Here is a 14,390-nt window from a genome sequence, read left to right on the forward strand (position 1 = left end):
GTGGTGGCCGAGGACCTGTGAACTCAGATGGAGCAAATCCAAATGGGACACATTAAGATTTGTGTGCAGAATGGTGGTGGCTTCGACAAGCTGTGTATTTCTCCTGTAAGTGAAATCTGGAGTTGGCCAGGCGCGGTGGCTCACACCTGTAATCCCAGCACTTTGGGAGGCCGAGGCGGGTGGATCACCTGAGGTCAGGAGTTCGAGGCCAGCCTGGCCAACATGGTGAGACCCCGTCTCTACTAAAAATACAAAAATTAGCCAGGTATGGTGGTGTATGCCTGTAATCCCAGCTACTCGGGAGGCTGAGGCAGGAGAATCGCTTGAACCTGGGAGGCAGAGGTTGTGGTGAGCCGAGATCACACCATTGCACTCTAGCCTGGGTGACAGAGTAAGACTGTCTTTAAAACAAAACAAAAGTCTGGAGTTGGCTAGTCCTGGACTAGCATGGCCGCACTACAGTCATCAGAGACCCAGAATGCCTTTAGCTTGTTGCTGTGCCGCCTTAAACATATGGTCCCATCACCTGGTCCAAAACGGCTGCTCAAGCTCCGGTCACCTCATCCACATTCCAGCCAGTGGGAAGAGGAAAGGGTGAAGGAGGCACCCTTAGTCACATGACCACACTCTACGGCAAGGAAGCCTGGGGCATGTGAGCTCTTTTCCCATGGAAGAAAGCAGGGTAAGCGGGACAGGGACCATCCAGCAGTCTCACCAGAGAGTCATAGCGGCCAAGTTCGATCTAGTTCAGAAACAGAATCTGCAAGGCTTGTTGAGCATGGGTGGAACTTACACGCAAGATCCACGTGCCCAGCTCCTGCACTGTCCGTGACAGGTGTGGCTCCCCAGTCCCCAGCTCAGCCTGCCCAGGATTCTCTGTGCTCACGTTGTCATTGTGCTAAAGCAATCTGCTGGCAGGTCGTGTGAGTTACTCAGGCATCACTTCTGCTGTCCACACAGCTGCTGTGCTCTTTTTCAATGACTTTTTCAGCATTCCAAGTTTCATTGCAGAAACTGTTCCTCCTCCCCCCACACCTTCCGTGGGCATCACCTGAGAAATCCTCAGTCACTCCCAGAGTCCTGGCTGCAAGGCCAGCTCGTCCAGCCTCAGGGGAGAGAGCTCACTGAGGTGGCTGCACTGGCCGCGGGCCTCACCCGTTGTGGAAGTTCCCTCACATTCAGTGAAGGGTGGAGAGGGAGGGGGACCCCACCCAGTCCTATCTGGACAGAAAACCAGTACAGCCCTTTCAGAAGGCAATTCGACTATAATACGTATTAAGAGCCTTAAAATTGTTTAGACTTTGGTCCATTAATCTAACTTTTTGTAAACTGTTCTAAAAAAGATGCAAAGTAATGAAAATACGTATATATGTCATTTGCAGCAAAAATTGTAAACCACTAATGTTCAACAATAGGAAAATATCAGCGAAAACGTGGTATTCATATTTATATGCTGATTAAGCAGACATTAGAAGTTATACTTTCAAAGAGTTTTTGAGAACATAGGAAAATGCTTATGTTATACTGTTAAATAAAAAACATAGATTACATGGCCGGGCGCGGTGGCTCAAGCCTGTAATCTCAGCACTTTGGGAGGCCGAGGCGGGCAGATCTCGAGGTCAGGAGATCGAGACCATCCTGGCTAACACGGTGAAACCCCGTCTCTACTAAAAAATACAAAAAACTAGCCGGGCGAGGTGGCGGGCGCCTGTAGTCCCAGCTACTCGGGAGGCTGAGGCAGGAGAATGGCGGGAACCCGGGAGGCGGAGCTTGCAGTGAGCTGAGATCCGGCCACTGCACTCCAGCCTGGGCGACAGAGTGAGACTCCATCTCAAAAAAAAACAAAAAACAAAAACAAAAACATAGATTACAAACGTATAAAAAATTTTTGCAGATTAAAATAGATGTATTTATTATTTTTTTTTTATTTTTTGAGGTGAAGTCTTGCTCTGTTGCCCAGGCTGGAGTGCAGTGGCGCGATCTCAGCTCACCCCAACCTCCGCCTTCCGGGTTCAAGGGATTCTCCTGTCTCAGCCTCCTGAGTAACTAGGACTACAGGCATGTACCACCACACCCAGCTAATTTTGTATTTTTTGTAGAGACGGGGTTTCACCATGTTGGCCAGGCTGGTCTCAAACTCCTGGCCTCAGGTGATCCGCCCACCTCGGCCTCCCAAAGTGCTGGGATAACAGGCAAGAGCCACTGCACTTGGCATAGATTAATTTATTTTTTTAAATATTCTTTTACTTTAAGTTCTGGGATACATGTGCAAAACGTGCAGGTTTGTTACACAGGTAAACGTGTGCCATGGTGGTTTGATGCTCCTATCACAAACATGTATAAAATGTTTATTTAAACTAAGCTAAGGTGCATTAAAATATGGGAAGAGTAGATTGATATTTGATATTTACATTTGCTTAACAATGTCAATGAAGGATGGTGTATTATGCTTTTCTTCATTATGTTTGTTTTCAAATTTTCTAACACAAACACGTAACACTTCAATAAACTGTCTTATTAAATGTGCTTTATTTCCATATTCAAGTCTATTACTTTAAACTTTCTTTCCCCCACACTCAGCCTGACTCTTGGCTTCCGGGTTTGAATGCAGCTCCTAAGAGGCAAGAGTTTGACCTGGACGTCCTGGCAGTTGGCCCTGCCCTGTGTTGGCAGAGAACTTTGGTCAAACGCCCCGCAGGCCTCCTGCTCTTCCTCTGTGGACCCTGGACCCTGCTCCTCTGTCCTTCCTCCTCCCACTTCAGAAGACCCTGTCCACCAGACCGCCTCCCCCTGAAGCCCAACGTGCAGCAGAGTCCGCTCCTCCATCCCTGAAGCCGCCTTTTAACTGGGGGATATGGCAGCCACCCGTGGAGAGGTCAGATGACGAAGCCGGCGAGGGCCAGGGAGCGCCCAGGTGAAATCCCTTGGGCAGGTGTGAGCACCAGTTGTCATTACCTTTGCTCTGGGCCCCTCAGAGACCTGTCCTGCCCCACCCCACAGCCTCCTGGGTGTGGCCACAGACACTAATGCTTCGTCCAGAGCACTGCTCAGAGGCAGCCCCTGCCCCTGTATTCTCTCCGGGCTGGTCTCAAGCATCCTGCTGGCTCCAGCCTCTTGGCTGACAGTGCTTGGCAGGTGACCGCCAGCCTCAGGCCCCTGCAGGGGAGACCCTCTCCCAGATGGGCCTCTGCCCTTGAGGTCCACCTGAAGCCGTCCTTGCCTGCCACACCAGGCTGGCATTGGGGTGGGGACCCAAACCCCTCATGTCTTCATTGCAGGGACAACTGGGTCTCCCTGCTGCCTCCCCAACACCTCCGGGCCTTAAATTTCCACCCGTTCCAGCTTCTTGACTTGGGGAGCAGTCCTGCTGTGCACACTTCCTCCAACAAGCCGGAGAAAGCTCCCAGGCACAGGTGTGCATGTGGCACGGTAAGTTTTCTGTAATCCACTCACCTTTACGGATTTACCGCACCAGGGGAAATATTATAACAGGCATTGTTACTTTAGAAATTCCTGGGCTTCCTCTCCCTTCCTTGCAAGGGCATTTTTAGAAAGCATTTCGCCAACATTCACTATTTACTACCATAAATGTGACTCTGGCCAGCTCTGTCCCTGGGTAAGGCCGGAATTGACCATTTTCTTTTTTTTTTTTTTTTTGAGACGGAGTCTCGCTCTGTCGCCCGGGCTGGAGTGCAGTGGCCGGATCTCAGCTCACTGCAAGCTCCACCTCCGGGGTTTACGCCATTCTCCTGCCTCAGCCTCCCGAGTAGCTGGGACTACAGGCGCCCGCCATCTCGCCCGGCTAGTTTTTTGTATTTTTTAGTAGAGACGGGGTTTCACCGTGTTCGCCAGGATGGTCTCGATCTCCTGACCTCGTGATCCACCCGTCTCGGCCTCCCAAAGTGCTGGGATTACAGGCTTGAGCCACCGCGCCCGGCGACCATTTTCTTAAAAGTTCCAGCGCCCTAAGGCTCCTGGTGGGCATCTCCGCAGCTGAAGAAGGCTTCTGTCCCGTGCACCCTTCCCCAGGCGGGGGACCCCCAGTTCTGCTGCTCTGGCATTTCAAAGAACCAAGTCCTCCAAGCTGCTCCACTGCCTCCTAACACCAGCCACGGTCCTCCCTGAACCACAAACCTCCGGCCTCACCCCTGCCTCTCAGGCCCATGTCTTGCAATGGACTCTGCCAGTCCACGCATGCCTGGGTGTGGGGGGGGTGCACTTATGCAGCTGGGGTGAAGACAGGGACAGGGTAATGTGAGACTCAGATATGAGACGCCAGGTGCAAAACTGCAGGTAGAAAGCTCCCTGTAGAGTGCAGGGGTTCAGGGTAGAGGCTCCGGGGTCTGGAAAGAGGTGGGTGTAGCTGTCACCAACCTTTCTCTGCCTTAGCTTTTTTTGTCTCTAAGCGACAGTCAAAAATAGAACCTAAGGGGTGTGTTAAGATCATAATAGTTGGCCGGGCGTGGTGGCTCACGCCTGTAATCCCAGCATTTTGGGAGACCAAGGTGGGCGGATCACCCTGCGGTCAGGAGTTCAAGACCAGCGTGGCCAACTTGGTGAAACCTCGTCTCTACTAAAAATACAAAAATTAGAGGCATGGTGGTGGGTGCGCCTTTAATCCCAGCTACTCCGGAGGCTGAGGCAGGAGAATTACTTGAACCCGAGAGGCGGAGGTTGCAGTGAGCCGAGATCGTGCCATTGCACTCCAGCCTGGGTGACAGAATGAGACTCTGTTTAAAAAAAAAAAAAAAAAAAAAAAAGAGATCACAATAGTTAGCATTTACAAAGCGTTGGGAATTCTACTTGGCACTTGGCCAGAGCTCCGTAGTGATGGGCAACGAACACGTGGTCTGCGCGCCCGGGGCCGAGCGGTCTGGCAGCGCCCCGCCTTCCAGATCACGCTACTCCGGGTCCCAAGGCCCCGCCCACAGGCCCCATCCTCGGCCCCGCCCCCGGCCCCGCCCCCGAGCCCACTGGCCAGCGCGTCATTGCGAGGCCGCCTCGCGCGCAGCGTCCTTGGGGCCAGGGACCCCAGTGGGGCCGGTACATCTCCCCGCCCCGGCCTCTGCACCCCGGAGGGACGGCAGGAGGGCTCTCTGTGCAGTTTGAGGGAACACTCATACGCAGGAAATGACCCCAACACCACCGTGAGGCGCCTGGAATGTGAGCGCCACCGGCTGGGATGGGAAGAGGTCTGGGAGGGGACCTGAAGGATGGTTCACAGGGCACCAGGCCTGTCGGGTGATTGCTGGAAAGATGGCATGGGCGGGAGCTGGCTGCTCTGGCCACTCAGCCGACCCCAGCTGGACGGCGCCAGGGCCTGGGGCAGGGGGCCAGGGCCTGGGGCAGGGGGCCAGGCCTGGGGAGGCCCAACAGCACGCCTCTTGGGGCCAGCGCGTCCCCCACTGCCCAGCCTTGTGTGTCAGGAGCTGGGGTGAAGGTCCTGTCACAGGTCCCATCCCTGCTGGGCGTGGCTGTGCAGGAGCCCCGCAAATACGTTTATGTATTTAGTATGTGAGTTATATTTCAATAAAGTTGATATGAGATATACTTCACATACCATGCAGTTCACCCGTTCAACTCGTTTCGAGCGAACAGTTCAGTGGTTTTTAGGACATTCACAGATAGGAGCCGAGGTCAATTTTACAGCATTTTCATCGCCCCAAAAGGAACCTGCTACCCTTTGTAGTCGCTCCTTATTACCCCTTCCCCAGCCCCCGGTGAAAACTCATCTAATTTCTGTCTTCATGGATTTGCATTTCCTGGACATTTCATACAAATAGATCACAAAAGGCGTAGTCTCCTGTGACGGGCTTCTTTCACCTAGCATAATATTTTCTTTTCTTTTCTTTTCTTTTTTTGAGACGGAGTCTCCCTCCGTCGCCCAGGCTGGAGTGCAGTGGCACAATCTCGGCTGACTGCAAGCTCCGCCTCCCGGGTTCAAGGGATTCTCCCACCTCAGCCTCCCGAGTAGCTGGGATTACAAGCGCCCGCCACAACGCCCGGCTAATTTTTGTATTTTTGCGCCACAACGCCCGGCTAATTTTTGTATTTTTGCGCCACAACGCCCGGCTAATTTTTGTATTTTTAGTAAAGATGGGGTTTCACCACTTTGCCTAGGCTGGTCTCGAACTCCTGACCTCAAGTGATCTGCCCGCTTCGGCCTCCCAAAATGCTGGGATGACAGGGGTGTGCCGCCGCGCCCGGCCTGCCTAGCATGATGTTTTCAAGGTCCAGCCGTGCTGTAGAAGCGCGTGCTTCGCTCCTCTACGGCTAATAACATGCCGCTGTTATCAAAATGCTGCAGCCATGAGCGCTGTGTATAAGTTTGGCGTGGACACGTGTTTCCATGTTTGAGGAGCTGCCACATTGCTTTTCAAAGTGGCTCAGGAGCTAATTTTTTTGCGGGGTACCATGTCAACAATTTGGGTCAACCAAAACCAGCGTGTCCGCACCATTCTCGCCGCCCAATTTCGCGCGATCTCGCGAAAGAATGACCCAGATCAGTCCGGGCGCGGTGGCTCACGCCTGTAATCCCAGCACTTTGGGAGGCCGAGGTGGCAGATCACAAGGTCAGGAATTCGAGACCAGCCTGGCCAACATAGTGAAACCCCGTCTCTACTAAAAATACAAAAATTAGCAGGGCCTGGTGGCGGGCACCTGTAATCCCAGCTACTCGGGAAGCTGAGACAAGAGAATCGCTTGAACCCGGGAGGCGGAGGTTGCAGTGAGCGGAGATCTTGCCATTGCACTCCAGTCCGGGAGGCGGAAAAGAATGACCCAGATCGCTTGGGGTGAAGGATCGAGAAGCGCCCCAAAAGGAGAACGGGGCTGGGCTCCGGGATCTGTCGGCGAGGAAGGGGCGAAGGGGTGGAGGGACTGGGGCCAGGCCGCCGGGGATGTCTGTGGTTACCTCCAAGCTCTGGCGGCCTTGGCGAGACCCGCGCCACCCGCAGCTGGGTTCCCGCGACCTCAGCCGCAGGGCGGTTCGGCTCTGGTTTCCTGGCAACCAGGCGGCATCCTTCCCAGCAAGCACTGCGTCCAACTGGCGACGCCGGATCACGAGGCCCAGTATGCCCCGCGCGGACTACAAGCCCCACAATGCACCGCACACCCTTTCCTGGCCGGCCCCGCGCCGCTCTCCTGAGACCCCGCGGGCCAGCGCCGCGACCCCTTCCCGGCGCTCTTCGCGCTGTGGGCGGCGCGTCCTCTAGCCGGTGACCCGGTGTGCGTGGGGTCGAGGGGCCGGGCGGAGCGGCTCCGGGCCGAAACGCCATGCGGAGGGGCGAGCGCAGGGACGCCGGGGGTCCGCGGCCCGAGTCCCCGGTGCCCGCGGGCAAGGCCTCGCTGGAGGAGCCGCCTGACGTGCCGTCTGCCGGCCGAGCCACCGGGCCGGGCGCGGGCCGCCGCAGCACCGAGTCCGAGGTCTACGACGACGGCACCAACACCTTCTTCTGGTGAGGGGCGGGGGGCGGCTGCGGGGCGGCGAGGGTGTCCTCGGCCTGGGGGTCCCGGCACCGCTGGCCTGGGGGTCCCCGGCAGCGCCCTCCCGCCGTCTTGGAGTCCAGGGCTGCGGCCGGGGATTCGAGGGTGTGGCAGCACCGCCCCCCGGGTCCCGGGGAGCGGCCGGACCGAGCTCCCGACGCCGGGTCTGACGGAGGGCGGAGGGCGGCGCTGTAGGCGGGGGAGACCCTGGGCAGACCCTCCCTGCGGCCACTTTGCGTCTCTCTCGCCGCCCTCCCCACCCCTGCCCGCCTTGCCTCTGACCGCGCGGTTCTGCGATCCTGACCCCTTCCCCACCACTCGCCTCCAGCGTCACCCCAGAAACGCTTTCTCTGTCCTGCGGTCCAAGCTTCGCCTGTGTCCCCCGTCATTCTGCCTGTGGTTGCTCCTCTGCTTGCGGCTGCAGGAAATCATCTTGTGTGTCGCCCCCGGCCCCACGTGGCGATCGTGCTGATTAGCAGAGTGTTGTGCGTGCTTCAGGAATGTAGTCGGTGTTCGTCGAATCAAGGCTCTGTTTCTCTCCTCGGTTGTCCCTAGCGGGGCCAGCGCCTCCTCCCTGCACAGCTCAGCCTCAGCTAAACCTTGGGGTCCCCCTGTCCGCCACTCTGCCTTTAATGGGGGTGGAGAAGGAAGAGGCCCCCGGGAGCAGCTGGAGTGTGGCACTCTGTGTCCAGACAGGCTCCAGACGCCGGTCCTCCTCCCGATGGCTGCGACCCTGGGCTGGCCCTTTGCTGATGCTCTTCTGTGAAAGGATCAAGCCGTCCACCTGAAAGCAGGCTTCGTGAGAGGAGGGTTTGGCTTTTCTTGACTGCAAGGTGCCCAGTTCCCATCCTGTGGAAGGCCGGGGGGCACAGGGGCAGTAGAGATGGCGTCAGCCCCAGGAAAGCGTGTGGGAGACAGGCACCTGCGGCCAGCAGTGGAAGGAAGGCTGTATGGACGCTTCCAAGAGAACCGTACTGTGGGATGGTGGGAGAGCAAATCTGAGGGGTGAGAGAGCCTGATGGAGGAGTAAGGGACATGTCAGGGGAAGGTACCACCACAGACAGAGACTGAACCGGCCCTGGCCTGTCACCGGCAGCCAAAGCTCTGGAGAGAGACTGTCCAAGTGGTGGGAAAGTGGGTTAGGGTGGAGGAGGCCCCACGCAGGGTCTTCCATGAGGTGTGGGCAGCTGCTGTTGCGGGGAGGGCATCCGAGCTCTCCTTTGGGGAGATGAATGCACCAGGTGGCTGTGGGGCCCTCGGGAGGGAGAGGAGATGGGGTGCCTGCCACGTGGACCCTCTGGCCTCCCGGCCCTGTGGACATCAGGCCTCTCCGTCAGGTGCCCTGCCACACCCCTTCAGGCCGTCCTCGCACAGCACAGCTGGGGACCACCGGAGTCTCTGAGGTCCTGGAGCAAGAAGACTGGACTGGCTCTCCTTGTTTCTCATTTGGCCGTTCAGCACATTTTGGGGACCCCTACTGTGTCAGTTACCGTTCTACGGGACACAGCAGAGAACTAAACAAGAAGCTTAGATTCTGGCACAGGCATGGAACTTCAGAAGGCACAAAATGTGCTGGCTGGAGGGGTGCTGAGTGTGGCGGAAGCCAGGGGGCACACACAAGCCCACCCAGTACCAGGGAAGCAGCAGCAGCAGCTCAAAGGTAGGAGGTGCTGGTCTCTTTAGAAGCACAGACCAGTGGTCCCTGCCCACAAGGGGTATTTGGGACACAGACGCCTGGGCATAGAAGGGCTTGCCTGTCAGGAGGCCAAGGGGGCCGGGGTGCTCTCCAGGAGCGGGTGCAATGGGGCTGGCTGGTCCGGGTACCTCCTTCCTGGGTCTTCTTGGTGGGTGGCTCTGGCTCTGGCTTTCCCCTCGACCCTGTCCCTGTAGAGACGCATGGGGCCGATTCTTGCTGCACCTCCTCCCTTCCCTGTCCCGAGGCAGGAGCTTCATGCTTCCGCGTGGCAGGTAACTCAATGCCTGTCTGGTGAGAATTCTGTTTACCTGCAGAGCCTTGCACTGACCTCCTGAGTCCACCTGTACTGATTTGCTGTGCTGGCACTTTTTTAACTCTTAATTTTGTGTTTTAGATAGTTTTACTTTTTATTTTTTATTCATTTTTATTTATTTATTTTCAACAGAAACAGGGTCCGCCTGTGTTGCCCAGGCTGGTCTTGAACTCCTGGGTTCAAGTGATCCTCCCGCCTCAGCCTCCCAGAATGCTGGGATTACAGGCGTGAGCCACCACACCCAGCCAGGGCGTTCATTTTCCAGGATGGGTGCACTTCCTCCGGCCAGTGCTGGCTGCCGTGTGTGAATTTTGTTTCTCTGTGATTGCTTGTCAGCCTTAGGGATAGGGCTTGCAGTTAGATTCAGGGCTCACCTGGCGCTGGGAGCACAAGGCTGAGCTCTTCTTCTCTAGATTCATTCAGGGTAGCAAGGACAATTGTGGGGAACGTCCAGAGGAAAACGTTTAGATCCACAGACTCCGAGAAGCGCCGTGCGAAGACGTGGCAGCTCGTGTGGTCTGGAAATTGTTTGGGAGAGCACCTGGAGACCCCTTACCTGGCGAGGTGCCTGTGAACGTTGTCGCCTGTCCGTGGAAGACGTTGAAGCAGCTTCGGATGACCACACTTGCTGATCAGCTCCCGCCGGGGACCACTGTGATGTTCCGAGAGTTTTTATGTTTATGTCTCGGAATGGGCGCCTCGAATGAGCCTTCTCAGTGACCCCCGGACTTTGTGTGTGGGGTGACCTCTGACCTTCAGATACCCCAGGTTTCTGGAAGATGCCTTTCTCTGTTGTCCTGGATTGGGCTTTCCCAGCTTTGCCTGTACCTGGGAGCACGAATAGCCAGATGAAGTCTTTCTGGTCTTGCTGGTCAGAGCCAGGAGGGCCAGTGCCCGGTCCAGGAGCCTCTCGCAGGCCTTGAGCAGCCCATCTGGGCATGGCCTTTCCTTGGCATTTTCCTCTTGGTCTTGGCCTTCCTGCCCACCATGAGAGTGGGCATGAGACTGGCCATCTCCAAGGAGGCAGCTGGGCCTTTTCCACTCCCCGTGGCAGGGAGCCAGCTGTCCCCATGGCCTCACCCTAGTGAAGTGGCTGAATTCCCAGGATTTATCACAGCTCTGTTCTGTGTCTGATCACAGGACCCACACCTTCCCGGGGAGTCTGCCCAGACAGCAGGGGGGTGGGAGGAGCCATTGAACAGAACTGGTATCCTGAGAGGGACACAGAAGTCTGCCTTTAGAGTCTTGTGCTATCTCGAGCAGCACTCTGTCACTTCCAAGATGTGTGGAGGTCATGCTGTGTGTAGCACAAGGACCGGAACTCGCTAATACGGATCGTACTTTCCAGGAGCATTGGGTTTGAGCAGCTTTGAGACATGTCCTCCTGCAGGGCTGCTGTGCCCTTTCTCTGGGTCCCTTACCCTCTGCCTCCCTTCCTGCTGGGTCCTCTGTCTTCCCATTTCTGCTTCCCCAGGGCCAAGAGGGTGCTGGGCACGTGGTGGCCCCTCAATGACTGTGCACATTTACCCGAAGGGACAAAGGTTGTCTTTGTATTTCAGGTAATCTCTGTGTTTTGGGGAAATGGAAAGATGGTGTCGGGTTAGGGTTGATTAATGATCAGAGTTTCCCTGGGCTTCACAAGGAGTGAGTGTCGGGTCGGGGTTGGTTAATGATCAGGGTTTCCCTGGGCTTCACAAGGAGTGAGTGTCGGGTCGGGGTTGGTTAATGGTCAGGGTTTCCCTGGGCTTCACAAGGAGTGAGTGTCGGGTCGGGGTTGGTTAATGATCAGGGTTTCCCTGGGCTTCACAAGGAGTGAGTGTCGGGTCGGGGTTGGTTAATGATCAGGGTTTCCCTGGGCTTCACAAGGAGTGAGTGTCGGGTCGGGGTTGGTTAATGATCAGAGTTTCCCTGGGCTTCACAAGGAGTGAGTGTCGGGTCGGGGTTGGTTAATGGTCAGGGTTTCCCTGGGCTTCACAAGGAGTGAGTGTCGGGTCGGGGTTGGTTAATGGTCAGGGTTTCCCTGGGCTTCACAAGGAGTGAGTGTCGGGTTGGTGGCCACTTTAGAAACCACAGGAAGGTCTTTGTCATGGAAAGTCGTGTGTCCCACCTGTAATCCCAGCACTTTGGGAGGCCAAGGTGGGTGGATCAGGAGGTCAGGAGTTTGAGACCAGCCTGGCCAATATGGTGAAACCCGGTCTCTACTAAAAATTCAAAAATTAGCCGGGCATGACGAGGCTGAGGCAGGAGAACTGCTTGAACCCGAGAGGCGGAGATCGCGCCACTGCCCTCCAGCCTGGGTGACAGAGCAAGCAAGATTCCATCTCACAAAGAAAAACCGAAGTCAAGTTTTAATTTTAACTTGTGTTAGCATGTGATCCTGTCTTTGTGTGCTATAGGGACACGGGCTGCTCGCCCCACCCCTCAAGCTTTGCGTTTATTCCTGGGATCCTGCATGTGAATTGGAGCCTGTGCTGTGTCTGGCAGACACTGACTGGGGTGCGGGCACGTCTGAGGGTCAGGGTGGGGCCAAGCGCAGCAGCCGCCTCCTCCGGTGGGTCTGTGTGTAGAGTGGTGGCATTCTGGATGTCCCTGAGGCCTGGTTGTTCCCATCTTCTTCCTGAGCCCACGTGGAGAGGACGAGGGGTTTCCTCTGGGTCCTGCTGGTCTCTTGCAGAACAGGGGTGAGCAGTGTCCTCAGGTTGATCTAGCTTCTGGGTCTCCCATTCTGCATCTGAGCAGGTTGATGGGCTGTCTTCTCTTCCATGGTTAACCTCCCTTAGGCTGGGGCTCCTCCACCCGTTTTCTTATAGACGTTATGCCCAGAGTGAGAACCCCTCACGTGGGGCGGCCGTGTGGTTCCAAGGCAGGGTCCTGTGGAGGCCCTGTTAGCTTCCCCACTGGAGGCCTCCCTCACAACAGGCTCCTGTCCCGGCACCTGCTCTCCAGCCAGGCAGAGTCCCGCTCCTGTGCACACCACACCCTGTCTGTCTGTGCTGTGGGCCCTCGGCAGCGTTCTGGGTGTCTGGAGCCCCTTGACCTTGTTCCTCTTACAAGATGGGCCTCGTCAGGAAGCCCCAGGATGAGGCTGTCCCTGGCTCCTCCGAAGGTCACTTCAGCCATGTGCACCCTTTGGAGAGGTCCCTGCTGTTTCTCAGAACTGCTGGGGATGGAGGCTGAGCTCGAGACTGCTTGCTCCTCATGCTCCTTCCTAGCTATGGTCTCCGGAGATGCCTCCCAGGCCACGAGCCCTCCTGGCATGGTTTTACTGGGACCTGGCTTTGCAACAAAAATAGTTGTTTTAACCTCCCTAATCACTCCCATCCCTCTTGTTTTTCTCTGTAACGTGTAGAGTTTCTTAGCCCGCCTGTACTGGTCTCACTCCACTGGAAGGAAGGCTCAGGAAGGCTCAGGAAGGCAGGCTGTGCCTTCTCCAGGGTGCGGCTGGGACGGAGGCTCAGGGAGTGGCTGTGATGGCCGAGTGTCCAGGAGGCTCCAGGCCCCGCCGCCCGCCTTGCTGTATGACCTGCACAGTGTCACTTACAGCCCTGACTTGCCTGCAGGCACCACACACACTGCATGGAGGTGCCCTGGCCGGGCACGTACACAGCCAGAGCCACCGCGCTCCTGCTCGTCATCACATCAGTGGCTTTGTGATCTAAACGCTGCTTGTTGTTTTTGGTTTGTTTTTCTTTCTTTTATTCTTTCATTCTTTTTTTTTTTTTTTGAGACAGGATCTCACTCTGTCACCCAGGCTGGAGTGCAGGGATGTGATCTCAGCTCACTGTGGCCCCCAACTCCTGGGCCGAAGTAATCTCCCCTCACCCTGCCTCCTCCCAAGTAGCTGGGGCCAGACACATGCCACCACGCCCAGTTATTTATTTACTTTTTTTTGGTAGAAACAGGGTCTCACTATGTTGCCCGAGCTGGTCTCTAACTCCTGGGCTCAGTTGATCCTCCTGCCTCAGCCTCCCAAAACTCTGGAATTACAGGTGTGAGCCACGGCACCTGCCCCCAAACACTCCTGACTCTTATCCTAACCGGGGTCATCTTACTCTCCTCACCGAAATCTGATGTCACCTGTGTGGAGGAAAGGGTGGGCCTCATGGAGGGGCAGGCCGGGGGACACGGGACTCCTGGGCCCCAGCGGAGCCCCAGCCCGTTTCCCCTAAAGGGCTGTCTCCAGGAAGACGCGTTCTGTAAGTGTAGTGTTGAGCGGAGAGTGAGTTTCTGGGTCGCCAAATCCAGGCACCCTTAGGAGTGGAGGTCTACGGGGCCTTCTGAAATGGGTCCTCTGCTGTGATTGTGGCAGGTCTCTGAAGGACCCCACTGTACTGAGCTCAGCGGGAAGGCTGAGGTGCCCTGCGTCTCCTCGTGGCTTAGGACTCAAATGCAAATGTATTTTTTAAAAAAGGTGGTTGATAGTTATAATGAAACTTTTATTTATCTCTGGTTGTCTTAAATGCCTAGTATTGTAAAATATGGCAGAAGAATTCACTTTTATGCCTGTAATCCCAGCACTTTGGGAGGCCAAGGCAGGCGGATCACTTGAGTTCATGAGTTTGAGACCAGCCTGGAAAACATGGCAAGATGCCGTCTCTACGAAAAATACAAAAAAATCCAACCTGGCCAACATGGCAAGACCCCATCTGTACAAAAATACAAAAAATTCAAGCCTGGCCAACATGGTGAAACCCCATGTCCACTAAAAATACAAAAATTAGCTGGGCATGGTGGTGCGTGCCTGTAGTCCCAGCTACTCAGGAGGCTGAGGCAGGAGAATTGCTTGAACCCAGGAGGCGGAGGCTGCAGTGAGCTGAGATCAATACCACTGCACTCCAGCCTGGGTGACAGATCAAGATTCGGTCTCAAAAAAAAAAAAAAAAATTAGCTAGGCGT

At 55.9% G+C, this 14,390-nt stretch overlaps 1 protein-coding gene across 2 annotated transcripts in view; it reads left to right on the plus strand.

The window, feature by feature from the left end:
• The first annotated feature begins 5,022 nt into the window (after positions 1-5,022).
• PTDSS2 (phosphatidylserine synthase 2) overlaps positions 5,023-14,390 on the plus strand; it is a 41,988-nt gene continuing 32,620 nt past the window's right edge. The window contains exon 1 of one of the 2 annotated variants that reach the window (XM_050757830.1): positions 5,023-5,163. In XM_050757830.1, coding sequence (XP_050613787.1) covers positions 5,162-5,163 — 2 coding nt within the window. In that variant the 5' untranslated portion in view covers positions 5,023-5,161. Of the gene's footprint in view, positions 5,164-7,098; positions 7,458-14,390 lie in introns of those variants that run through there. The other variant, XM_050757829.1, reaches the window with a different exon arrangement.

This window comes from Macaca thibetana, chromosome 14 (assembly GCF_024542745.1).
Source record: "Macaca thibetana thibetana isolate TM-01 chromosome 14, ASM2454274v1, whole genome shotgun sequence".
In the NCBI taxonomy this organism is placed as follows: domain Eukaryota; kingdom Metazoa; phylum Chordata; class Mammalia; order Primates; family Cercopithecidae; genus Macaca; species Macaca thibetana.